Raw genomic sequence first — 25,997 nt, forward strand, 5'->3', positions numbered from 1 at the left:
CTTTTCTCTCTCTTCTCTTTCTCTATCTCATGTCACTCCTTCCTCCCCTCCCTTTTTTTTTTGGTAATGTATAAAAATTAAAAATTAGTCACATTTTAAGACATAGTAATATGAATTATTAATCGCGTACCAAAATGGAACAAAATTATTATCAACAAATTTTTAATGTTTAATGAAATTTTATTAGTAAGAAATATTGTTTCTTAAAAAATAATTAATTTTTAAAAACAGTGGTGCTTTTCCACCACGAGGTGGGTTCAAACACTATCAACTCCTTAATCTAACATTTAATCCAATAAATATTTTGTTTGACAAAAAAAAAAAAAAAAAAAAAAAAAAAGAGAATCGGGTAAAGAGGATAGAGGAGAGAAAGGTGGGCACGGGTGAAAAGAGAAAAAGGAGAGAGAAAAGAGGAGAAAAGAAGCAAGAATGAGATAAAAAGAAAGTGCAAATCCTTTTGAAGAAGAAATTAGTTTTTGGTGTTGGGCCACGTGCAAGGCTTGTTTGAGATCCCTTTTTTTAAGTTTTTTTTTTTTGGTTAGGATCTCTTCCACCTAGTATTACACACCCTAACTAAAAACTTTCAAAATGAATGAAGAAGAATGTTTTCTTTTATGCAGGCCATATTTACTTTCTACTAAATTTAAACTGTATCTAGGAAAATTCAAACTCGAGTGCATAGAGAGAGCACATCCGTTCTAGCCAATGTGACTACACCAACTGAGAATGACATCTACTTGATGTTTGTAGGTTCTTCACTATGGCTAGAATGATAACCAATGTTGAGTTGATTATTTCAAGCAATGAATTATCGTCCATCATCATATGGAATTAACATCTGGATCTGCATGTTGTCATACTCACTAGCTGTACCAGAACTAGGACCACAATCAGCCCTAACATCCACAGGATACGCATCTGAGTTAGCTGCCCCAAGTAAGTACTCAGTCTCCTCTGGAATAAATTCAGCTTTTCCCCATGCATGCATTTCTGTAATTCTCATTCCTTCCAGCTCCATGGCAACTTCTTTCATCGTAGGCCTGTCCTCCCCTTTTAACCTTACACATCTTCTCGCGAGATTGGCCACTGTTTTTACTGTCTCGATGTTTCTCTCGTTGACTATGTCATCATCGAGAATTTGATTCAAGCGATCCTCCTCCATTAAACAAACAAAGAAGCTTGCTAATTTTCTATCTTCCTCAGGCCTGTCAAAAGCGAATGCCACTTTGCTTGTTAGTACGTAGCTCCATCAGGACAACTCCAAAGCTATAGACGTCAGTGTAAGAATCCTATTTGGACTTAACAATAGTTGTGACAAATGAGAGGTTACATGTTGATAATATAATTCTATAGAATTTGAATACGTGGAAAAGTTAACGTCCTATTTTTGTGGAAGCACATTCATAATGCTTTGAAATAACCACTTAAGGTATTTTACCACTAATCCACTACTCCATTTAAATTGGGATGTGGTGCAATGGGACAATAACCATACTTCCATGATAGATGGAAGTTGGCTGCCATTGCCACAATAAATGTAGGAATCTCCTGCTCACATAAAAAAAAGGTTCTAAGAAAAGGGTTCTATCACCATAAGAATATAAGGGCTTTAAGTGAGTAGAAGACTTTCCTTGGACGATTACTTGCAGACTAGGGTTCTCTCGTTCATCCAACTCAATGTCGTCTTCAGGTATCCTCAAAATCTTTACCTGATTGTATAGCATTAACCTTGTACATATGCATATACATATTCATATATATATATATATATATATATATGTATATATATATAATGACGCAATGGTATGCGGTTAACACAACACACATACATATTGATCTTGTTCTAAATAGCATGTGATCCTTGTATAGAGCTAATCTTAATTTTTAGTTCTAACAGTCACTCTTTTCTGTTAGTTGATTAGTGATGAAGTATTCAGGGTCTAAGTATCTGAATGTTCCTTGCACTAAAGTTGCAAGTTGAGCTTGTTCTAGAGGAATCAATCGTGAAGCTCCAAAGTCTGACACTTTTGCAGTGTAATTTTCATCTAATAGTATATTTGTCGCTTTCACATCTCGATGTATAATTTGCATGAGAGCGGAGGAGTGTAATAATGCTAGTGCTCCAGCAGTTTCAGCTGCTATCTTCAGTCGTAATTCCAATGAAAATGATGATCCTTTGCTCTTTTTACCATGAATGTGCTCAAAGAGAGTGCCGTGAGTGACAAACTCGTAAACTAGTAGAGGAACTTCTGACTCTAAACAACAACCCAATAACCTCACCACATTTCTATGGTTGATTTGAGAAAGAACAATAAACTCGTTAACAAACTACTCCTTCTGGGTTGGGACACCAATTTTAGACTTTTTTATGGCAACCACTTTATTGTTATCTGCTGCTAATATTCCTTTGTAAACTATTCCATAGCCTCCTTCGCCAAGGATTCTAAGTTTCTCATGGTAATTGTTTGTTGCCTTCTCAAGTTCTTCTGCCGTGAGAATTTTTGTTGTCTCTACGGAGGCTCCTTGACTAGCGATTTGTTGCTGTAACAATAAGCCACCATTTTCTTTGAAGTATTTTCCTTTGAGTTTGATGAACTTTCTTCTCTGCTTCCCCCAATATATCCATGAAAATCCACCTAGTAAAAGCAAAAGCCTCCAGTGGCACCTGCAAAAAGATGATTGCAAAATAACAAGAAAATCTTATTTTATAGTTTTTTTATGCATGTCTATGTAATATTAGGATGTTAAAGATATATATATTGCTAAAAAACAAATTATATAGAGCGTATCATCAATGTATTAATCTTGTTTTTGTTGTCTGGCTAGTGTCTTTTTTTCTTTTTTTTCTTTTTTTTCTTTCTGGTTTATGACAGTAAGGTGATAGATACATTGGGACAAAAAAATGAAATACTTACGTATAATACTAGCTACAATGAAGACTATTTATTCATTTTGTACATGGATCTTTTCTAAGTCATAGATATTAGTCATCCTCTAGGCAAGACAAACCGTCCATATGGTATATGACAAGGCGTGAAATCAATTTTGATATCATGTCAATAAGAAAATGTACATATTGATCTATACATTATTGACAATATCAATTAAAAAATTCGTGTTGCAGAGAGGAACTCCAATATAAGCATGTGTCAAAATTTTGAATCTAAAAGTGGGTCGATCGAGCAAATAAAATTTGAGTGCAATTGTTCAAAAGAAAATAGTAGGTTTATGATTTTAGGCTACGGTCATATGATGTGACTTATGTAAATAAACAAGGATGCCTAAAGAAAAATAAGAGATTTGTAACTCAATTGGTTAAGAGTATTTACCATTATTCTTTATTAATGCCCAATTTGATCTCTCTCCCCTAATATTTCTTGTATAAAAAAGAGTATTGCTATTCACAAACCTATTTCTACTTCTCACGTACCCTTGTTAACTTTCGTCCATTGATCTTTTTCAAATCATTTGATCCGACAGCCAAAAATGTAACCTGAAGACCGATCATGGCAGGAGCTATTTGCCTTGCATGCGAAAGTGCTCTCGTTATTAGCTGCTATATCACATGACTCATCCCCAATTTCCCAATCAAGAATCGCCGGAAGCCGGGTTGTGTCGTTTAGTTCTTGAAAACTTGTACTGTTGAAGTTGAACTCGCCTTCTTGCACAAGGAAGGCGTAGCTGCATGGGTTGAAGTCCTACACATCCGTATGATTGTTAAAGCTTCTCAAATTCAGAGTCTGGTTTTTCAGCCCACTAGGGATTTTAGTTTGGCAACATCCAACGCCAGAGCAAGTGTCTAGCTGATCGATAGCGTTGTCAAGATTGTCGCATATGGACATGCACCCAGTTGTGTACTTTTGTTCACCCCGGTGACCAATAAAAAACGCATATGTGTCGCATCCAACTACGACGAACCTGTTTTTAGTTTCGGAGATGGTGTAAGGAGGAGGCACACTGAGCCTGGATCTGTTCCGGCTGGTTGAGTTTCCTTGAGCATCGTAACAATCTTTGGCTGCGAATTGTAGTATTTGGAGCTCACCGTCATCGGGATATATGTTGGTAATTTCGATATTGCTCGTCAACAAACGTGTTTTTGGCTGTTGAGTGGAATTGACACAGGTGATGTTAAACCGGGGTTGGAGGTAGCAACCAAAGCCTATTCCAAATGGGTATGGAATTGTGAGATTACCACAATGGTCAGGGCAGCCAGGCAGTGCTTGAGGCGGAAGGAGGGATTGAGCTGTTGTTGGAGTTCCAAGTAAAACTACGACTACTACCACCATTACTAAAGAGAGTTGTAAAATATGCATCCTCCAATGTAACGCCATATAGTAATAACTAAAAAGAGTTGAGCAGATCCTAGCAGAGGAATTCCAAGCAGGCAACGAGTCCAAGAAATTAAGGAACTGCGAATTAAGAAGGCTGGCCTTCTGTAGGAATATATACGGAAGGATTAAAACGCGTGGTGGCATATTTTGGGTTAGGGGAAATGTGTTCCTAATCTTAATTAAGGAGAGTGCTATTCACACACCCTTACTACTTTTCACACACTCTTGTTAATTTTTGTCTATTAATCTTCTTCAATTCATTCGATCAAAATGACAAAAAATAGATAAGTAGATAGCACCACCCTTAATTAACTGATTTGTCTATTACTGTTTCAGTCTACAATTAGGCTTCGTCCCATTAATCCATTTCCAGAAGAACCCAAGAAAACGTTTGACTTAGTATTAGTCAATAAGCGACGGGAGGCTGCAAAGTCAAGTAAAGTTTATTTAAAGAAAAATTAATGAAAAATTAATGAAAATTTTGAGTTTTAAACTCAAAAGACAAAATAAAGGGTAAAGTGAATAATATCAGGTTTGACTTTTTAGTGTAAAAATATAGTTTTTCGTTAAAGTGAACAGTACTGTGAGTTTTTCGTTAAAACTCCCTTTATTTAAAGGATTCGAGGACAAAGATTTTGAAAAATATTTTTACACTTTTTTAATATTAAGTCAAGATAAGAATGATTGCCGATAGAAACTTAATTAATCAACTTGGGGAACAAATGAAAAGAAAAGATGTGAATTTATGTGTTTACACCTTGAAGTGAATTTGTAGTTGAATTTTTTTTTTTCAAACGAGTTGTTGAAAGTCTTTTGTGAGGGCTGCATAGCCTGTCTTTTTAGAGTAAAAACAAGAAGGAAATGAAGATGGTGGAGAAAGGATTTATGAACGTTTTAATGATCTCTAGAAAAATGAAATTGTAGATATTGATTTCTCGTTCTCTAGAAACCAATAAAAGGTTGATAAGTTCTTTCTTCTACGATCTAGCATTTCCCTCTGGATTTTTAATCTTAAAATACAGACTAACACTATTTAAAATTAGTTAACGAAAAACCCATGATTAACATGAGCAATGGGAAAACGTCGTCCTGCACTAAATTAATATTGGGAAATTTACCAAACAATATAAAAATTTGCAAGGAACAGTATAGTCGCATCATCCGAACGTCAAATCTTACCAAATTAGTAAGTAAAAGCATGCTTAGCCTTGGTCGTTTCATCTAAATTCGTCTAAATCGGAAGTAATTTAACTAGTAAATTGTTTTCGACTTGTCGTGAATATTTCATTGTGTTTTCAGCAACATTATATCTATCTATTTTTAGATTGTCACAATTAGATATTGAAATGCATTTGGATTTGGACGAAGTTTTCAAAGATGATCTATGAATGAGAATCTAAAAACTGAATGATTGGGATCGTGGGAAAATATTGTGAAATGAGACCAAATACACAGTTAACACCGTATTAAGTTAATATAGCTGGGGCACTCTTATATATATATATATATATAAAAGATTAGAACTAGAAAATTTGCCCGCGCTTTGCTGCAGGTTCTGAAACCATTATCCACAACAGACATGAACAATTTCAACATAAAGTAACCAAAAAGACGGTATAGTGCCTAAGAACCAACAAGGTTAAACTTTACCAACGAAGTTAAACTTTGATTGCTATATATTGATATGCATACTATAAGAAAGATTAATTCTTATTGGTAAAAAATCATTTAGTTTGCAAATTTTTTCTATAGATTTTATCTCCCTAGCATTACTCTTTTTTTTTTAATATTTAACTTATAGGGCACAATTTAAAAAATTGTGCTAACATGAATTTGAAAAGACAAGGGCACCAAAAAAACCCTTATTTGTGCTTAACTCTTTGAGCACAAAACGACATATTGTGCCCTATGATCAAAGGGCACACCCATAGAAAGCACATATAATATTTTAGTTGGTACACTGTTGTTTTGTTATAAAACACATATATTGGTGTTCTTAAACCTCATAAGGCATTAATAATTTTTACAGTATCCATACTTTTTATAGCGATGCTTTTCAAAATTATATATACTAACCGAAAATCCATGATAAAAAGTTGATTAGAAAGCAGAAATATGCTCCTATATAATAATATACTTGAAAGAAACCCAATACGTACCCAACACCTAAGGGTAGAAATATGCTCCTATATACTAATATACTTGAAAGAAACCCAACACCCAAATCACATTATTCTATGAACACGATCTTGACAAAATCCCATTACTAAATTTTGTCAATTTTAGTTTTTATTTTTTGGGTACATTACCTGAATTATCTGCCATCATCATATGGCATTAACATTTGGATTTCCATGCTACCCTTCGTACCACTAAAGTCACCTCTAACAGCAACAGCACTGTAAATGTCTGAACTGGATGAACCAAGATAGTACTGAGTTTCTTCTGGAGTGAAATCAGCTTTCCCCCATGAATGCTTTGATTTAGTTCTCATTCCCTCTAACTCCATCGCTACTTCTTTCATCGTAGGCCTGTCCCCTCCTTTTAACCTCACACATCCTTTTGCGAGATTGGCCACATGTTTCACTGTCTGAATGTTTCCATCGTTGACTATGTCTTGATCAAGAATCTGATTCAAGCGATCCTCCTCCATTGCACAAACAAACAAGCTTGCTAGGTTTCTCTCTTCCTCAGGCCTGGCAAAAGAAAGTGCTACTTTGCTGGTTAGTAGCTCCATAAGGACAACCCCAAAGCTATACACATCACTCTTTTCGGTTAGTTGATTCGTTAAGAAGTATTCAGGGTCTAAGTATCCATATGTCCCTTGTACTAATGTTGTTAGCTGATTTTGATCCAAAGGAATCAATCGCGAAGCTCCAAAGTCTGACACTTTTGCTGTGTAATTGTCTTCTAATAGTATATTTGTCGCTTTCACATCTCGGTGTATGATTTGCATGAGAGCGGAGGAATGTAAGTATGCTAGTGCTCCTGCCGTTTCTGCTGCTATCTTCAATCGTAATTCCCATGAAAAGGATGATCCTCTGCCATTTTTATGATGGATGTGCTCAAAAAGAGTGCCATTCGTGATGAACTCGTAAACTAGTAATGGCACTGATGTCTCTAAACAGCAACCTAATAGTCTCACCACATTTCTATGGTTGATTTGAGATAGAACAATCAACTCATTAACAAACTGCTCCTTTTGGGTTGGCACACCAATTTTGGACTTCTTTATGGCAACTACTTTATTGCTACCTGGCAATACTCCTTTGTAAACTATTCCATAGCCTCCTTCGCCAACGATTCTACTGTCATGGTAATTGTTTGTGGCCCTCTTAAGTTCTTCTCCAGTAAAGATTTTTATTGCCTCCACGGAGCCTTCTTGACTAGCCAGTTGTTGTTGCAACAACAAGCCGCCATTTTCCTTGAAGTATTTTTCTTTGAGTTTGATGATCTTTTTTCTCTGCATTGCCCAATACGTCCATGAAATTCCAGCAAGTAAAATCAAGAACCCACCAGTGACACCTGCACATAATTGAAAAATCACAACTAAGTTTGCTTTTATAATTTGCTGGGAGCAGATGGACAGTTGCTGACAAAGTAATATTGAAATTGAAACCAGATATATGACTATATGTATATATAGATGAAAATGATTATTATTCATGTTAGGCTGTTAGCATGTAAATTAGTGAAACATACCCAATGAAATCAGAAGCAGGAGATTGTTCGGGTTGTCTTTGATGCAACTCTTTCTATCCGCGCCATCATTTTTGTACCCTTCGGGACATTTACAGGAAAAGTTTCCTGGTACATTTACGCACGTTCCGATACTGCACGGGTTTGAGGACTTGCACTCATCAATATCTGAATTAAAAAGAAACGAAAATCCATGAAGGTGATACTAAAACCCCAATTTAAATATTTTCTAGGAAAATCAACAAACATGTTAATATATGAATTAATATTAGATAAAATTACCTTGGCAACCATGGGGGAGGTATGGATTCCCTTGGTAACCTCCCAAGCACTGACAAATGTAACCAGAACCACTGATATTAACGGCCCGGTCGACACACATGCTATTATTTGCCTTGCAAGCAGAATAACAAGTCTTATCTTCAATTTCCCAATTAATAACCATTGGAAGTAGGTTTGTGTTGTTGAGTTGATCAAAACTTGTGCTGCTGAATTCGAACTGGCCTTGTTCGACAGTGAAAGCATAGCTGCAGGGATTGAAGTCCATTATAAAGCTATGATTGTAATAGCTACTCAATTGAACCGTACAATTTTTCAGTCCGCTGGGGATGGAAGTTTGGCAACATCCAACGCCTGCGCAATTAGAATCACTGACGCTTCCAAGGCTGTTGCATAAGGACATGCACCCAGTGATGAACCTTTCTTCGCCTCTATAGCCTTGGAAAAGGGCGTAAGTGTCACAACCAACTGCGATGAATCTGTTCTTGGTATCAGAGATGGTATAAGGAGGAGGCAACCAGAGTGCTGGGTTGTTCCAGTAGGTGCTGCGAGCGTGGGAGTCAACCGTGGCATAGCAATCTCGGGATATGAACATCATTACTTGCAACTCACCCTCATCAAGGGAAAATTTGGTAATACGGAATGTCTGACCAGTTAAGTTTGCCGCTGGGGGTGTGGCCGAGTGGTCACAAGTGATGTTGAATTCCGGTCGGAGGTAACAACCGTCACCTATGCCAAATGGATATGGAATTGTGAGATCACCACACTTGTCTTTGCAGCCAGGCAGGGCTTGAGTCAGGGGTCCATCAGCTGCTGCTAATTTTGTAATTGTAGCAGCTAATATTACGGCCAAAGAGAGTTGAATAAGCATGGTCCTCCCGTTTATGGCCATGGAATTAAGCGCCGGAAGGTATGCTAGCTGCTTCGGTAGTATGGCTGCGCAATGGTACGAATCCCTTGCCTAATCCTCTATTCTATTTTCTTATTAGTGAAAGAAGTGGCATTTTACACGGAAGGAATTAGTAAAACTGATTTATGTGTTAAATTGCCTTCTGTTCCAGTCAATGATCCGACTTGGTAATAGTCGCCAGTCGGTAAGCAATGGCGTCTGCGCAAACTCAAGCACTAATTGTGAGAAAATGACTTGAACTAACAGTAGTCTTTTTATTTTATATTATTTTAGTGCCGATAACTTTGGGGATAAGCGAAGAAGAATGCAAGTAGATTCAATTGTCATCCTTTCAATTCATACCTTGTGATTTGTCAATAGGACTGGGAAAGATCGAGTCCAGTCGTATTAACAAGTCCGTGTTTTATGAAACTATATTACAATTCTCTATTCACCAAATTAGTAAATTCAAAAATAATTTTATATTTCACAGTGGGTTGATAGTCATTTTCGCAAAGGTTAATTGAAACAATTGTCTTTTTCAATCAAGGTAAATAAAAACAAATTTCCTCTCAAACTCAATCCCACTTGCTAATTGTTTTTCCATTGGCCTCTCTTTAAAAGCACAAAATATTGGTTGACTCAATCCTGATGTTAAAAATATTTTGTGACATACAACTTACCCCTATCAAAATAGCTGCTGATTGATCAAACTGAAGACAAATTAATAAATGCTGCCCAGCTACAATCATACAGGTCTATTGATTAATTATCTCCCATCATCAGATGGAGAAAATTTTCAGTCAGAAACACGGCCCGATACACCATGTCATAATACAAGTAGTTAATTTTTTTTTTCAAGTATTAAATCACCTATATTATGACACACATTGAAAAATCTCTGCATCAGGTGACGTCAAGATGATTTGCATGCTGCCATAGCCGCGTGTAGTACCCATAGTTGGACCGAACCAGCAATAACATCGACAAAATGAGTGTCTGAATTAGGTGACCCACGTAAGGACCCAGTCTCTTCTGAACAGAAATCAGCTTTACCCCATGGATGCTTAGCCGTAACTTTCATCCCCTCTAGCTCCTTGGCTACTTCTTTCATTGTAGGCCTTTCCTTCCCCTTGAACCTTAGACATCTATCTGCAAACTGTCTCAATATGTCCATCATTGTTTATACCATCATCGAGGATTTGATTTAATCGATCTTCCTCCTCGGAACAAACAACGAAGCTTGCTAGGTTTCAGAAAATAAGTACCAAGTAGACGTGGATTACATCAAATAATTAGTCAAGAGCATTGCGACTGTCTCTTTGCACTCAAGTTTCAAAGCTGAAATATTCGACAAAAAGAAACAACTATCACAAATTAATTTATGTGATAACTTAGCAATGACTCTGAATCCGTGATTTATCAAAGCTTGTTTCTTCACAACTTCTCAATTTATCAATGGTCAGCTTGCCTTTTAAAGCATCTTTCTACTTGTGCATAGAATTTTATTTATTTAGGGAACTTGACTTCCCGAAAATTAGTAATTGTTGATTGGAGTATGGTGTGTGTGGACCTAACCATGAAGGTGGGTTAATTTGGTCTTTGTGATTTGGCTGCTTTGATCTTGGCGGCTTTGCTTAGTTTTGGTTATGATGCTTTACAATCTTCTTCTTCGTGGAGTTCTTTCACTCGTCAGCCTTTTTCTCTTGCGCCTTACAAAAAACAAGATATCTATTTACAGTCTTCTGTGTGGCATGGTTGAAAGCATGTTTTGCCTAATCTAAATAATAATAGTCATAGGATTACTGGTGATTGGAAGTCAGTCTCTTTTTGGTTCGACAAATGGTTGGATGGCTTGATTATTGGCTCTTCATCATCTTTGGTCATTTCACCTACAGTTCTTGGGTTTCAAATGCTATTGAAGCTCAAAGGTAGTCTTTACCAGATTATTTTGTAGATTTATTCTCTTATGTGGTCTAATTGATTCTTCGTTTACCTTTGCCTTTAAATGTAGAGGATGACAAACTGATTTGGGAGCCTTCGTCTACTAGGAAATTTTTCGTTTCTTCTGGTTATCATCTTATTCGGAAAAAGCATAGCAATTGTGCTTGTGCTAAGGTTATTTGTCGGCATTTTATTTCACCTCAACTATCTATTTTGGTTTGGCAGATTTTTCATGACAAACTTCCTACCGAATGTGCATTACAACGACGTGGTATTTTTCTTGCATCCATTTGTTGTTTATTTCATAGTTCTGAGGAATCTACTTTTCATCTTTTCTTCGAGTGTTGGATATCTAGGTAGCTTTAAAGGTAGTTAGCTTGTCAATTTGGTACCTCTTTGTCATTTTCATATTCATTGGCTGTTTTTTGGGATGCCTACATACGTAAGCCATTTTCCCAACAGTGGCACAATCTTTGAATTTTTGTGGGTCTTTATACTATTTTGGCTATTTGGAAAGCTCGAAATAAGTTTATTTTTTAGGATCGCCCAATCTATTTTCATCATCTCTACATGTCTATCAATTATGGGATCATTCCTAGTGCGAAGTTTATTCTTGGTTACTCTCAGGGTTTTGATACTCGTATCATTTCTTCTCTAGGATTCAACCTATCCCTCGCAAGACACCAACTATTCTTCATGTTCTTTGGTCTTCTCCTTGGTTCCCTTGGATTAAACTTAATACAGATGGTTTGTCTAGGAAATCCTAAACCTACTGCTTGTGGAGGAGTTTTCGAGGATTGTCATGATCAGTTTCTTGGTGGTTTCTGCCAAGGGATTGGTCATCGCAACTCTTTTTTTGCAAAATTACTAGCAGTTATTATTGGTGTAGAGTTTGCATATCAGTGGGGTTGGCATTGTCTTTGGCTGAAAAGTGACTTTTCTAGTGTTATTTTTGCTATCTAATTTACTACTTTTGGTACTCCTTAACCTCTTCGTACGCAGTAGTCTATTTGTTTGGATCGCATTTGGGAGATGGCTTTCTACGCCTCTCATCACGAAGGAAATGTGGTTGCGGACAATATTCCTAACATGGGCTTATCTTCTCCAATTTTGGTATGGCTTGATTCCCCTCTGACGACGATTTGTGCTGCTTTGTTTTCAGACTATGTAGGCTTTCTTGACTTCTGCTTCTCAAATTAATTTGCATCTCGGCATACAAGTTTGTCTTACTTTCTTGGTTTTTTTCTTAACCTTGTGATATTGCTTTTTCTGTTTATAGGTTTAGACCTTTAGATTCGACTTTATAGGGGTTAGGTTTCATGTCCCCCACTTTTCCATGTATCTTTGTTGTTTTTGTTTCTAGATGGGCAAGGTTTATGTCACCCCTTCTTTTCGTGTATTTTTTTTTTTATCCTTTTTCATTGTATTATAAGGGGTTTGGTTTATGTCCCCCTTCCCCCTCTAGATTATAGGTGTACTCTTTCTTCGATATCAATAAAATTTTCCTCATACCATCGAGGCTTTCTTAAAATAAAAAAATAAAAAACCATCTTGATTAGTAATTTAAAGAAAAAAAGAAAAGGTCCTTACTATTTTGAAGACCTAGAAGATCTCAATTAAATGAAATTCCATTTAGCATGGGCTTTCCTAGAAGCTCTTAATTTAGTCCAATAATTTCAAACCTTGTAACATAAAGGAATTTCAAGGCGTTGTAACGTAAACATATAAGGCATATGTGAGCTATGAGTTAGACCAGTTGGTCAAGGTAATATGCCTATTTCCTTACAACCCAATTCGAATTCTCCCTCCTTTTAAATTAAAGTAGTTTACAGTAGAATATCGTATTGTAAAAAAAAAGTATTATACAAGGTAAATGCACCTAATGATTAATTCACCAAGGTAAAGCCACCATCTTGGATGTTGGAATGGATTTCTTATAATTAAGAGATCTTAATTACATATTTCTCTCCTAATGGTCACAATGCAACATAATTGGATAGTGGGGGATAATTTACTGTCACATATATTTAGAGTTTCTTTCTTTTTCAACGAGTTACATATTTAGAATATCGAATGGAGGTAGTTGACAATACCTTTATCAACATGGAATGCCTTCACAAGAATGTCATTGACAATACTAGGCCTGGACCCAAAAACAGAACTGGCAATTATCACCACACCGGGATTTTGGCTGCTGAGAGCTGCAATAGCCACAGCATTACCAGAACCTACATTTCTCTGATAGTGCACAAGTCCAATTGGAAAAACAAACACATCACCCTTCTGCAACACCTTAGTGATGTGACGGTTCTCGGGGCTGGATGTCACAAACCCGACTTCAAGGCTGCCTTCCAAGAGTGTTAAAACTTCGGAGGCGCGAGGATGAGTGTGTGGAGGGTTGACACCTGATGGTGCATAGTCGATTCGGACAAGTGAAATGCCAAGAGTGTTGAGACCTGGTAGTTGAAACACGGTTACTGGTGTCACACTTGACCCAATTGGGTTAGATGTGTTGCCTTCCAAATGAAGTCCACCAAATGAAAAATCATTGTCTTCAACTGTCTTAGGGTCCTTGCAAGCTAGACCATTGACCACCACTGCCACATTTAACTTCGCAAGTTAATTTGTTAAATAAATTTTCTTTTGTCCAGATTTCAAGTAATTTGTTAAATAAATTTTCTTTTGTCCAGATTTCAAGCAAATCCTAGGGAGAGGGTTGGGATCCTAATTACATCATAAATAAAACATAATTCCAACCAATTTCAGTCTTTTGGTTAAGTATATATACACAAGAAAAGAAGCAAAAACAGACAAAAAAATATAGCTAGTACCTTGACTTTTCGGGTCCGCAACACAGAAATCTTGAAGTGGACTATGATCCGATGCAATGGCGACTGACAAATATAAAGATAATACAAACCCAAAGAAGGAAATATCAGTGGCCATTTGGTAATTTCAATGTATATGCTGCTCTAGCTAGGAGAAGAACAAGAAGCAGATTTAAAGTTGTGGGAAACGTAGTTTGCTGATTTTCTTTGAACAAGAGCACAACTATACTTATAAGTAGTCTTTGTCCCTTCTTTTTCTTTCTCTTTTTGTTAATGGTTATTGACTAGGCGCGTGCTACGCAGTTCTAGCATGCAGACATGCATATATTGAGAGCTGAGGGGTCAGCCCTATATCTTTGGCCTACCATTGACCAAAGTGTGTTTATATATAAGAGACAGAGTTATAGCTTTTTCCCCATGCGCACTTAGAAATCACATTTTGGTTTTGCTTTGGCCCACCTTAATGAACCAACTAGCAATGGTCTAATCAGTCCACATAGACAGTACTAATGTGTTGTTTTTATTTATTGTGTGAGAATTCTACATATTTCCTCACGTGGTAAAGTTTTTGGCTATATCGGTTTCATGCTTCAGTCATGTGGTTCGATGTGACCATAGGTCATTTAGTTTGATTTTTAGGATGGCTTATGTTGTTGTTGTTCTTATTATTATTACTAGCCTAAGCCGACACATTTTGTGTGTGGAGCAGTATTTTTGTTTTTTTATTTTTTATTTTTTGAATATACGGGAGAGAAAAAGTTGGAGAGAAATGCGAAACAAGAGGGACTTAGAGAGGGAGGGAGGGAGGGAGGGAGAGAATGTGGGAGTGGAGAGATGTTTATAATATTTTTTTTATTTTTTTTTAATAAACGGTATTATTTACCTAAAGGGAAAATGTGGCCTTAGCCTTACAATGAGCTAGCAATAATATGGTTCAAATTTTCCTTTGACGAGAATCGAATCTAAGACCTCTCATTTACAAATGAAGATAAATATCACTAGACTATAGTACTAAGTGACTATAATTAGAGATATGTTATAATGATATGTGGGTGAGAAAAGAAAAAAATAGCAAAATTTGATTTATATGGAATTACATTATTACCCATGATTTTATGTTGTGATATACGACCAAATTATCTTTTTACCTTCTTTTGATTAACAAAGAAAATTTTGTTAATAGGTTGTTTAGATTATTATTGTTTTTTTTTTTTTTGGAGAATGACAAATCGAAGCAATGCATTGTTGAATCTTGATGGATCGAGGCAGCATAGTGTTATTGGGGACTTGATGTTAAGTATTGAACTGAACAATGGAAGAGGGTGAAAGGCTGAAAAAATCAGAACACAATAGAGGAAAGGCCTAAAAAAGCAGTAAAATGTTAAAAACTGGACCACGCCACACAATGCAAGGAAGATAATCAAACAAAACAACAGACAACTTAAAGTACAATGCTAATTGGGCAGGAATAAATTATCATGTAACAGGTCAAACAAATTAAACCAAATAATTTATCTGGTCATATCTCATAATGTTATAGTTGATTCAAGATAACGGAAGAGTGCCTTTGCAAGAACATAACCAGGGATGTCAGGATTTGATCCAAACACCAAATTTACAATGGTACTAACACCTGGATTTTTGCTGCTGAGAGCTGCATTACCATTTCCAACACTGCGCTGGAAACAAACACCTCGCCGGCATGACGAACCTTAGTGATGAGACGGCTCACAGGATTTGAAGTGACAAACCAACTTGGAGGCTCACTTCAAGGACTATCAAGACTTCACTTGCTCTAGGATGTGTATGTTGAGGATTAATGCCGCATGGTGCATAATCAATACAAGCAATCGAGATGACAAGAGTGTTAAGTCATGCGATTTGGGCTACGTTTAACTGGGGTTACGCGTGCGCCAACTGAGTTTGATGTGTTGCCTGCTAGATGAAGTCCACTGAAGAAGTCATTTGCTTCAACAAGCGTGGGTCTTTGCAAACAAGACCATTACTAGTACTGAAATCATAATGAGAACATTACATTAGAAGCATGTACAATATATTAATTAGTAATATTAAGTTGATAACTGACAAGTACCAGTTATTTATTTATTTACATAAATGTTCTCATGCCAGATTGTGAATCTAAACTATTTATGAAGTTTATTCTTCCAGAATTGGCAGTTCAAAATGGTCAGTACATGTCTAGCAATTTGTTTTTGTAACGTGTGTGACAATTTGTGATCACTAAAACTTGTCATTGCTTACCTCACTTTATTTTTAGGTGCCGGCATCCAAAACTTGAAATGGTTATTTCCTGAATATGAACCACCCCACCACCCCCCCCCCCCCCCCCCTCCCCCCCCCCCCCCCCCCCCCCCCCCCCCCCCCCCCCCCCTCCCTCCCCCCTCCCCGCTCTTATAATGCATAGATTTATGTAATTCATGTTTTATATTTATTAGTTATTAATTGGTCCACAAACATGTAATGGTTGTTAATTGGAGTATGCATGCAATTTTGATATGGATAATGCACTAGTAGAAAAACATGTTTGCGCGACGGAATCTTGCGCGACGGAGAAAATTTTGTCGCGCAAAGTCCGTTTGCGCGACGTATAACACAAAACGTCGCGCAAACGGACTTTGCGCGACGGAACTTTGCGCGACGACGAAGGCGTTGCTCAAAACGCCTTTGCGCGACATAGGTGAACATACGTCGCGCAAAGCAGTTTTGCGCGACGCCGTCATTCGTCGCCAAACTTTTGGCGCCAAACGAAAAAGGATTTGCCGTTTCTTTCGTTGACTTTGCGCGACGCAGGTGGGTTTACGTCGCGCAAAGATGTTTTGCGCGACGTATGTCCACCTGCGTCGCGCAAAACATCTTTGCGCGACGTATGCCCACCTGCGTCGCGCAAAGTCAATGACTTTTTTTATTTCATTTGATTAGTTTGGGAGGCAGAAACTGCAAACCCAGTTGCAGCAGCTACCTCCGTCTTCCATCTCTCTCTTCAAAATCGTCTACCAGATCAGGTTTGAATTGATATTAATTCTTTATGTTTTTTCGATTGCAATCCTTCCCTTGCTCTTAAACATGATGTAAAGTGAATTAATAATATGTAGATCCTTCATGTGATTCATTTACGAAATTGAAATTGTAAAATCAAGGGAGATAACTATCTTGTTGATTTTCTTTTTCTCTATACACCAGGTAGTTCCAACAATACTTTAACTAGTAAATGTGCTTTGAAAAATATTGTGTTACTAACCTTGTTTCTACTAGTGCTCTTAGCATATGAGTATTTCTAGGATCCTTTCCATGCTGTTAATACCAAAAATTAAGGAAATTATCTACCAGAAAGTAGTCATAGTATATGAGATAGATATTCATTTGATGCATATAAAAACTATGAACTTAATACAAATATTGTGTTCTTATATTAAATAAAAATGCTGAAAAAATGAATTTAAGGAGGAAACATGTAACATTATATATTATCAATCGTGTGTGGCTTAGAAGCTTCTTTAGCTTACATACAGAAAGTTGAGCTAAAACATTATCACCTAACTAACATTGTTGTTGATTTTTGCTATATATGTTGCTATTTGCAAGTGTTAGTGTTGTGGTGGGAAAAGATATGAGAGTTGATTGGACAAAACCAACGAATTTAAATTTGAATGCAAATATAATTGCTTAACCCGGATTGAACATTGGACAAATACATATGACGACTGGAGAAGTTTGAACTCTAGCAACCAAAGGCGCTACAAGAATCTTATGCATACGTTATATTTTTGGAAAGTGATTTCTACGCACATTATAAACTCCTATTTATTTATGGCCAATTATAAACTGAATAAATTAGAAAATTTTCAAACTAATCATATAATACTCAATTGTAAACCATAAGGCACATAGTTCTACTTCCTCATGATTGAGAGTTGAGATACATATAAACACTAACTCATCTTTTAAACTTCCATTTCCAATTTGTTAATTTATGTATACGTTCATATATTTGTCTTTGTTACTTGATCTCTGAATGTTTGTTTTTTGCAATTTTTGGTGTATGCGATCTCGAAGCATATATAAACAAGTTTGATGGTTGGATCGTTGAAATTAGTTTCGTAGGATGTGTATCACATCAAAACGATAGATTCACTAACACTTAAGAGTTTATTTACACTTTCATCAAGTATAACATAAGATTTTGTGGTATCTACTAGTGTAAATATTTTAAATAGAAGATCGAATTCATTCATTGTATTTGTTTAGGGTCAAGGAGTGTAGCTGTAAAAAATCATCAAAATCGGAGTTAAAATAACCGTTAAATCGTGATTTTTCGTTTATAACCGTCGAAAAGTTTTGTCTTATTACTTGATCTCAGAATGTTTGTTTTTTGCAATTTTTGGCGTATACGATCTTGAAGCATATATAAACAAGTTTGACGGTTGGATCGTTGAAATTAGTTTCTAAGCTGCATATCCCATCAAAACGATAGATTCACTAACACTTAAGAGTTTATTTATACTTTCATCAAGTATAACATAAGATTTTGTGGTATCCACTAGTGTAAATATTTTAAATTGAAGATCGAATTCATTCATTGTATTTATATAAGGTCAATGAGTGTAGCTGTAAAAAATCATCAAAATCAAAGTTAAAATAACCGTTAAATCGTGATTTTTCATTTATAACCGTCGAAAAGTTTTGTCTTGTTACTTGATCTCTGAATGTTTGTTTTTTGCAATTTTTGGTGTACACGATCTCGAAGCATATACAAACAACTTGGACGGTTGGATCGTTAAAACTAGTTTCGTACAATGCGTATCACATCAAAACATTAGATTCACTAACATTTGGAGTTTATTTATACTTTCATCAAGTATAACATAAGATTTTGTGGTATCCACTTGTGTAAACATTTTAAATTGACGATCAAATTTGTTTATTGTATTCATATAGGATCAAGGAGTGTAGCTGTAAAAAATCATCAAAATTGGAGTTAAAATAACCGTTAAATCGTGCTTTTTCGTTTATAATCGTCAAAAAGTTTTGTCCCGTTACTTGATCTCTGCATGTTTATTTTTTGCGATTTTTGGCTGATGCGATCTCGAAGCATATAGAAACAAGTTTGACGGTTGGATCTTTGAAACTAGTTTCATACGATGCTTTTCTTATGAAGTTCAACCGTATATATATTTACTAAGTAGATTTTAATTTATTTATTTATTTCGTACTTATAATACTTAAGAGATTGACTGATATATATGAAAAAAAAAATATTGTGGGTTTTTGTTAGAAAAATATATTATTGTGGGGTTTATGTTTAAAAAAATTTGAATTTGAAAGGAGGAAAGTCACATTTTCGGCAATTTTCATAATACTTTTTTTTTCCAATTAAATACTTTGCGTGACGCCTTAGTATGATCGTCGTGCAAAACAACTTTGCGCGACGTCGAAGTAAACACCTACGTCGCGCAAGGTGTGATAATTTTGGCGGTATAATAGTGAAAAATAGGCCTTTTTTTTCAAATTTTCCAAAATTTTCCACTTTGCCCTCTTTATCTCCCTCAATTCGAACCCAAATGACAGCCCTTCTTTATCTCCCTCTCCTCCTTCTATTCAAACCTAACCCAACTGAACCCTCCTCCTTCTATTCGAACATAACCCAGAAATCTTGAACCATCCCTCTTTATCTCCCTCTTTCCTCTTCACAAATCTTGAACCCAGAATCCTGTCCCCTTTCTTTTCCCGTAGACCCCAGATCTCCTTCTCTCCTCCCAACTGAACCCTCCTCCTTCTATTCGAACATAACCCAGAAATCTTGAACCATCCCTCTTTATCTCCCTCTTTCCTCTTCACAAATCTTGAACCCAAAATCCCGTCCCCTTTCTTTTCCCGTAGACCCCAGATCTCTTTCTCTCCTCTTCACGCAAATCTCGAAGCCGACGCGAATCAAGTCCCAAAATCAAGGTAAGGGTTTCTGATTTTCAATGGGTTTTTGTTATTTAGGGTTTAGGCTCAAATTGCAAGTTGATTTCTGAGTATTTTGTTGATGTATGTGTGTTTTGTGTATGAACATGAAATTGGCTTTTATTAATCTGATTTTAATTAAGGATGCATATGCCGTGTTAATTAAGGACCTTTTTAACAGGCCGGCGGCTGATGAACTTAAAATGCCTTCAATGACAAGTACAAGATGATGTTTATTAGGTACATGTTTATAGTTTTATCATATTCTGTTTATAGTTTTATGCATCACGGAATTTGTCTTCACCCATTAAAGCAAGTCTGCATTTCTCTTTGAGTAGAAGTGGTGTTTTATCGTTGGATCGTGCAGATGCTGTTATTGAAGTGTCAGAATGGGTGGAAGTTCCTAAGAAGAATCTGAGTGTGGAGAATTCAACTAATGTTGCACCGAACATTTCGACTGAAACTGGTGCTCAGAACTCTTCAGAAGACAGCAATGGCAATACTAATGATGGTGGAAATAGTAACACTTCCAACTCTACTGTAGAAGCGGATGTTTTGAAAAAAAGCTGAAAAAGCGGACCTTTAGGATTCCACTGAAGGTATACGTTAGTTAATTTTCTTAAAGTTCTTTCATGCTTCTCAACAGCTCATTAGAAGCTCGTATTTTCTCAAATCTCCTTTTCATATTGTAGATTGTTGAGAAAACAGTCGGACCTGCAATGTCTCCTTCAAAAGAATCTCTTGCTGAAGCAAAGCGTAAATTAGAAGAATTAGACAAGAAGGATGCAGAGCGGAGGAGAACGGCAGAGTTGAAAAATAACTTGGAAGGATACATATATGGTACTAAAGAAAAGGTGTGTAGGTGCAATCAAATATTTTTTTCTTCTCGGCATAAGAAAACCATCTTCATTGCATGATATATTTTTTTATGAATATTTACGATGTTTCCAAATATTTCTGGATTTTTCCGTGATATTATGCCTTGCAATTGTTGTTTGATAAAGTTATTAATGTAGTTTGTTTTGTATATTTTTTGTCACATCATTCATTTGAGGATATTGCATTGACTTGCTTTGTATTGAATCTGATGTTATTTCTCCTTTTTGTGTCTTTTGCTTTGATAGGCTAAATTATTTTGTTCTAGTGCTAGTTTCCCTATTTAAAAATGTTTTTGGCCATAACAATTTGTTCTTGTTTCAACCTTTTAATGAATTCTTTCGTATACCAGTTTGAAACATCCGAGGAATTTAAAAAAATTTCAACTAGCGAGGAACGCCAATCCTTTATTGGAAAGCTAGATGAGGTAGACATTTCTTTATTCAACCCAAAATTCAGCTTCATCATATCTCTGTCCTAAGTTTTCCATTTAACCTGTTGTCTTTTTCTTAGGTGCAAGAGTGGCTTTACACCGATGGTGAAGATGCTACTGCTTCAGAGTTTCAGGAACGCCTAGAGATGCTAAAAGCTATTGGTGATCCAATATTCTTCAGGTATATTCCAGTTTAGTTTGTTTGGTTTAAGTTTAATTGAGGGTAATACTGCATTCACCAAGAAAAAAGAATTGGGCAGTGATGTATAATTTTCAGATGTAATTTCTACAATTTAAGTCCTGTGTCAAGTCAATGCAATGTATCTCATCTGATGATTTTAGCTTCATTAGGTACATGTTTATCATATTCTGTTTATAGCTTCATTAGGTACATGTTTATAGTTTTATCATATTCTGTTTCACTTTCATAGAACCAAAGATCAAGATGATGTTTATAGTTTAAATTATGGGAAGAAAATTTAAATTTTGTGCACTGGAGAAGCACGCTACTTTTTCAGACGATACTTTGACAGATAGCTTGGTTTTGACGAGTGTCCCTTTGGTTTTGGAATTGCTTGCCATCCGTTTTCTTTTTCTTTTTCAGACGATACCTTGACTGCATAAGCAGCAACAACTTCACTGGTATTTTTCCTTGATGGTTTTTACCTTATTAAGTGTTCTGTGTCTGTGGTATAGAAATCTCACTGTTTTCGATCAGGATTTTGCTTACTTTCTTGCTTTTTATCTTCATAATTTCAGAAAAAAGACTAATTATTTGGAAAAATTAGAGGCGACCTCATACAACATTTTGATTCCTTTAATGATTTATTTGGAAAATTTTAAGAACTAAAATGTATAAACTTTTGGTTCAGGGCTGAAAAGTTTCTAACAATGTTCTAAAATCCAACTAAGACCAGCCATGTGATACCCTGGCTTTTCCTATATAAATGGAGTATCCACCTACATGCACAGGGTGACCTAATTTATTAAGTTTTGGTCAGTTATATAAAGTCAATAACATTTATAAGGAAATATGGCTAATAACGTAGCCATATCATAATAAGCCTCATGGTCAAAATTTTCTCCAATGTTTTGTAATGATATATATATATATATATATATATATATATATATCTAGTTGTTCTGTATTTATGTAGTTGTGACAAGATTGGGACACTTATATATAGATATATATATATATATATATCTAGTTGTTCTGTATTTATGTATGTATGTATGTATGTATCTAGTTGTTCTGTATTTATGTACTAACATTATCTGTTGCATTTAAGAAAAATGTTGTAGGATTAGTTTCTAATGTTATATTTTTATGGTTGAATAAGTGTATAGATGTCGTAGTTGATCACTCGTTGTCGGAGTGTGACCAATGCACCTCCTGCATTATCAGCATCTACGGCTCCAGCCGTGAGTGCTCCATTGATTAGCTTCCCCCGGAGACCCTGATTGAGGACATCACGATACCTGAGGATGTAGGTTTTCAGATCATGACTGATGTCCTGGATCAGAACTTAGGTCGTCGTCGTGGCAAGGTTGTTCGGTGTATGGGGAAAGCACAGATTCGTGAAACGGGTGCCTCTTCTTCCAGATCAAACGCAGAGGTAGATGCATTGAAGGAGGAAGTGACAACCCTAAAGGCCCAGGCCGAGCAGATGAAGGAGCAGCTGAGGGCCCAGGGCGAGGAGATGAGGTCATATGGCGGGGCGTGGAGAGACTTTGTACAAGCCATACAGATGTCCGGCCTTCAAATCTCACTACCAGCACTTCATCTTGGTCCACCTTCGACCTCAGAGCCACCTCGCCCTGCTGATACCTAATAGCTTGATGTATTAAACCTAGTTCACTTTTAGTTTTTTCTTTTTTGTTCGGATCTTGTATGTACATTTTCATATATTTTATAATTAAATACTTTTGCTTGGTTAATTAATTATTCTTTCGAATTTAATTACAATATTTATCAAGAATTAAAAAAAAAAAAAAAAAAAAAAAGTTTGACCAAAACTACTCCTCACTTTGCACGACCAATCACTTTGCACGACGCATGGCTTCGTCGCGCAAACCCACTTTGCGCGACGTACGCATGAGTCACGCAAAGTGGGTTTGCGTGACGCACAAAGTGGGTAGTGCAAAGTGGGTTTGCGCGACGTACTCCGTTAGTCACGCAAAGTGGGTTTGCGCGACGGCCACAGAGTGCGTCGCGCAAAGTGAGTTTGCGCGACGCACTCCGTTGGTCACGCAAAGTTGGTTTGCGTGACGCACTCCGTTGGTCGCGCAAACCCACTTTGCGCGACGCACTCTGTGGCCGTCGCGCAAACCCACTTTGCGCGACGCACGCCCCGTGGGTCGTCGCGCAAACCCTAGCGTCTCAGACTTTGCGCGACGATTAAGGCGCGACGAAGGTTGCGTCGCGCAAACCCTTAGGCAACGATTTTTTACTTTGCGCGACGAAAGTACCTACGTCGCGCAAAGTGTTTTTTTTACTAGTGATGTTAGGGAGACCAAATTTTGTAAACCAAATGACATGGAAGTTAATAATTGAATTATTACTTAAATGTTAATTAACGTGCCTATTTTTTATTGATGACACATTATTTGGTTTACAAATTTGATCTACATACCCATCATTACTCTTTTCATATATATCATATAGACAAGCAAAGCAAATTTAAAAGAACGATTAATAGTTCATTAAAGTCTTGTTACTTGATTAGTATATTGAAAACATAGATTGGAGGTTTCTATTTGTTCGAAGAAAATCTAAATATTGGAAAGCCTTTCTGCACTCTTTGAAAATTGTACACAAAGAACCAGATCATGTCTATACTTAAAAGGCCTGTGTATCATTAGGAGTGGAACTATTTATTATATTAGTTTTTTCAATATTCCGATGTGGGATTTTGTGTTCTGCAACATAAATTTCTGCTGACAGCATTTTAACCAAACATATATGCACTGGCTTGCGGCGAGATGCATGTAAATAGGCTGATTCTTAACTGGAAAGTTTTTATGTTGTAAATCACTGGTGATGATGAAATATAGAAAGGACGCGGATAGAAAAAGTTTCCAAATTTAAAGCACTCATGTTTTACCTGAAATTAATTTCAACATATGGAACTTCCAATTTTACAATACAATTATGAAACAAAATAACAACTTGATCACATTTCAATTTAAATCTTTTGAATCAAACAAACCATTAGACCAACATGACTGCCATGAAAAACAAATTGTGACATTTTTCTAAGGCCACACTTCAAATGAGCTATGAATCCCGTTTGATTTAATCAGAGGTTCCAAATTGGAATCTATTCTAAAACTTGGACTGAAGACTGTAGATCGCGTTCGTATCCACTTGGAAAGCCTTTGCAAGAATATCAGCAGGGATATCAGGATTTGATCCAAATACTGCATTTGCAATGGTAATGACACCTGGATTTTGGCTGCTGAGAGCTACAAGGGCAACTGCATTACAATTTCCAACATTCTGCTGGAAATGCACAAGACCTACTGGGAACACAAAAACATCACCCTTCTGAAGTACCTTGGTGATGAGGCGGTTTTCGGGGTTGGAGGTGACAAAACCAACTTTGAGGCTCCCTTCCAGGACTGTCAAAATTTCACTAGCTCTAGGGTGTGTATGTGGAGGGTTAAGACCCCATGGGGCAAAATCAATACGCGCAGCAGAGATGCCAAGGGTATTAAGTCCTCCAATTTGGGCTACACCAACGGGAGTCACACGTGAACCAACTGCGTTTGATGTGTTGCCTGCTAGGTGAAGCCCACTGAAAAAGAAATCGTTGGCTTCAACAAGCTTAGGGTCCTTGCAAACACGACCATTAACCAGTACTGAAACCATAATGAGAAAAAGTACATTAACATTAGCAACATATCCATAATTACCAATTGATACCTATGTTGCATTTATTTATTTTTGGGACACATGTACAACGGAAAATATACGAAAAAACGATTTTAGCTACCTGAACTCATTGCGTCTGCAACGCAGAAATCCTGAAGAGAACTCGGATCCGATGCCAAAGCAATGGAAGAAGTTACCGCAAGGAATGCAAAAAATAGAAACTGAGAGGCCATTTGAGCAAGGCAGTAAGTGAAGACTGACCAACTTTGCTTAACTTTGTAAGAGCGAGGATAAATTTGAGCTGTGGATTGAAACCCTATCTATATCTCTGCTTTTATAGAGAGAAGGATATCTCTGCATGTATTGTTTACTATGAACCGATGAAAAGATTTGGTCTTAAATTTGAAAACGCGTAGTACAAATTTTTTTTTTTTTTATATTATACACAGTAGGCTGCTGCTTGTGTGTCATGGCACTTATCTGACAACTTTATTTTCGGGTGCCGGCAGTGATGCTGGGCCTGCTGGCATTGAGGAATGCTTCCTGTTTCTTGACCTTGAATTGGCTTCGTGGGAAAAAAAAAAAATGTACTAATTAGCAGCTATTTCACTGCTCGTTCTCTAACAAAAATAATATAGATTTCAAAATATTACTTACATGTATTCTGCTCAGCCGTTCTTATTTTACCAATATGGTTAATATTTTATTATTCTATATGCAGCTGGAAGCACTAAACAGATTATTATGGACGATTAATATATTGGAGGTTTTTTTTCGTTATGAGCAAAGTTTGGTTTAAAAGTTGGTTCTCTTGCTTTGACTTGATCAAAAAATTAAGATAAAGTTGGTGTAGATGGGGACATGTTATTTGCAT

At 36.5% G+C, this 25,997-nt stretch overlaps 4 protein-coding genes and 2 pseudogenes across 13 annotated transcripts; 1 reads left to right on the top strand and 5 right to left on the bottom strand.

Annotated features, from left to right (window-relative positions):
* Positions 1-808: 808 nt before the first annotated feature.
* On the bottom strand, positions 809-2,561 carry LOC137724610 (wall-associated receptor kinase 5-like; annotated as a pseudogene).
* A 903-nt stretch (positions 2,562-3,464) lies between these two features.
* On the bottom strand, positions 3,465-4,286 carry LOC148696609 (wall-associated receptor kinase 2-like; annotated as a pseudogene).
* A 2,145-nt stretch (positions 4,287-6,431) lies between these two features.
* On the bottom strand, positions 6,432-9,314 carry LOC137726857 (putative wall-associated receptor kinase-like 16). The gene is made up of 3 exons (XM_088693930.1): positions 8,313-9,314; positions 8,034-8,198; positions 6,432-7,856 (listed from the first exon to the last, which is right to left on the bottom strand). Exons 1-3 carry the CDS (start codon positions 9,199-9,201, stop codon positions 6,646-6,648), a joined length of 2,265 nt encoding a protein of 754 aa, XP_088550056.1. The 5' UTR covers positions 9,202-9,314; the 3' UTR covers positions 6,432-6,645.
* Positions 9,315-13,028: 3,714 nt separating this feature from the next.
* On the bottom strand, positions 13,029-14,186 carry LOC137726646 (putative germin-like protein 2-1). The gene is made up of 2 exons (XM_068465585.2): positions 13,974-14,186; positions 13,029-13,739 (listed from the first exon to the last, which is right to left on the bottom strand). The coding sequence occupies exons 1-2, from the start codon at positions 14,086-14,088 to the stop codon at positions 13,204-13,206; spliced, it is 651 nt and encodes a 216-aa protein (XP_068321686.2). The 5' UTR covers positions 14,089-14,186; the 3' UTR covers positions 13,029-13,203.
* A 5,353-nt stretch (positions 14,187-19,539) lies between these two features.
* On the top strand, positions 19,540-23,187 carry LOC148696610 (heat shock 70 kDa protein 17-like). 10 transcript variants are annotated; one of them, XR_015962341.1, is made up of 8 exons: positions 19,543-19,937; positions 20,119-20,177; positions 20,276-20,536; positions 20,630-20,791; positions 21,166-21,240; positions 21,327-21,427; positions 22,597-22,907; positions 22,941-23,187. XR_015962341.1 is itself a non-coding variant. In XM_088693934.1 (7 exons), exons 4-7 carry the CDS (start codon positions 20,657-20,659, stop codon positions 21,900-21,902), a joined length of 363 nt encoding a protein of 120 aa, XP_088550060.1. In that variant the 5' UTR covers positions 19,540-19,937; positions 20,081-20,177; positions 20,276-20,536; positions 20,630-20,656; the 3' UTR covers positions 21,903-22,392. The 10 variants fall into 10 exon arrangements, 9 of the variants coding, with proteins under 9 accessions (XP_088550060.1, XP_088550062.1, XP_088550059.1 ...); XM_088693934.1 differs by lacking the exons at positions 22,597-22,907; positions 22,941-23,187 and adding an exon at positions 21,851-22,392 and having other exon boundaries at positions 19,540-19,937; positions 20,081-20,177; XM_088693936.1 differs by lacking the exons at positions 22,597-22,907; positions 22,941-23,187 and adding an exon at positions 21,851-22,392 and having other exon boundaries at positions 19,540-19,937; positions 20,081-20,177; positions 20,305-20,536.
* A 1,214-nt stretch (positions 23,188-24,401) lies between these two features.
* On the bottom strand, positions 24,402-25,442 carry LOC137726760 (putative germin-like protein 2-1). Its single transcript, XM_068465718.2, has 2 exons — positions 25,245-25,442; positions 24,402-25,110 (listed from the first exon to the last, which is right to left on the bottom strand). Exons 1-2 carry the CDS (start codon positions 25,354-25,356, stop codon positions 24,575-24,577), a joined length of 648 nt encoding a protein of 215 aa, XP_068321819.2. The 5' UTR covers positions 25,357-25,442; the 3' UTR covers positions 24,402-24,574.
* Between the last annotated feature and the right edge of the window lie 555 nt (positions 25,443-25,997).

Source organism: Pyrus communis, chromosome 5, assembly GCF_041283825.1.
Source record: "Pyrus communis isolate YQ-2024b chromosome 5, ASM4128382v1, whole genome shotgun sequence".
Taxonomy (NCBI): Eukaryota; Viridiplantae; Streptophyta; class Magnoliopsida; order Rosales; family Rosaceae; genus Pyrus; species Pyrus communis.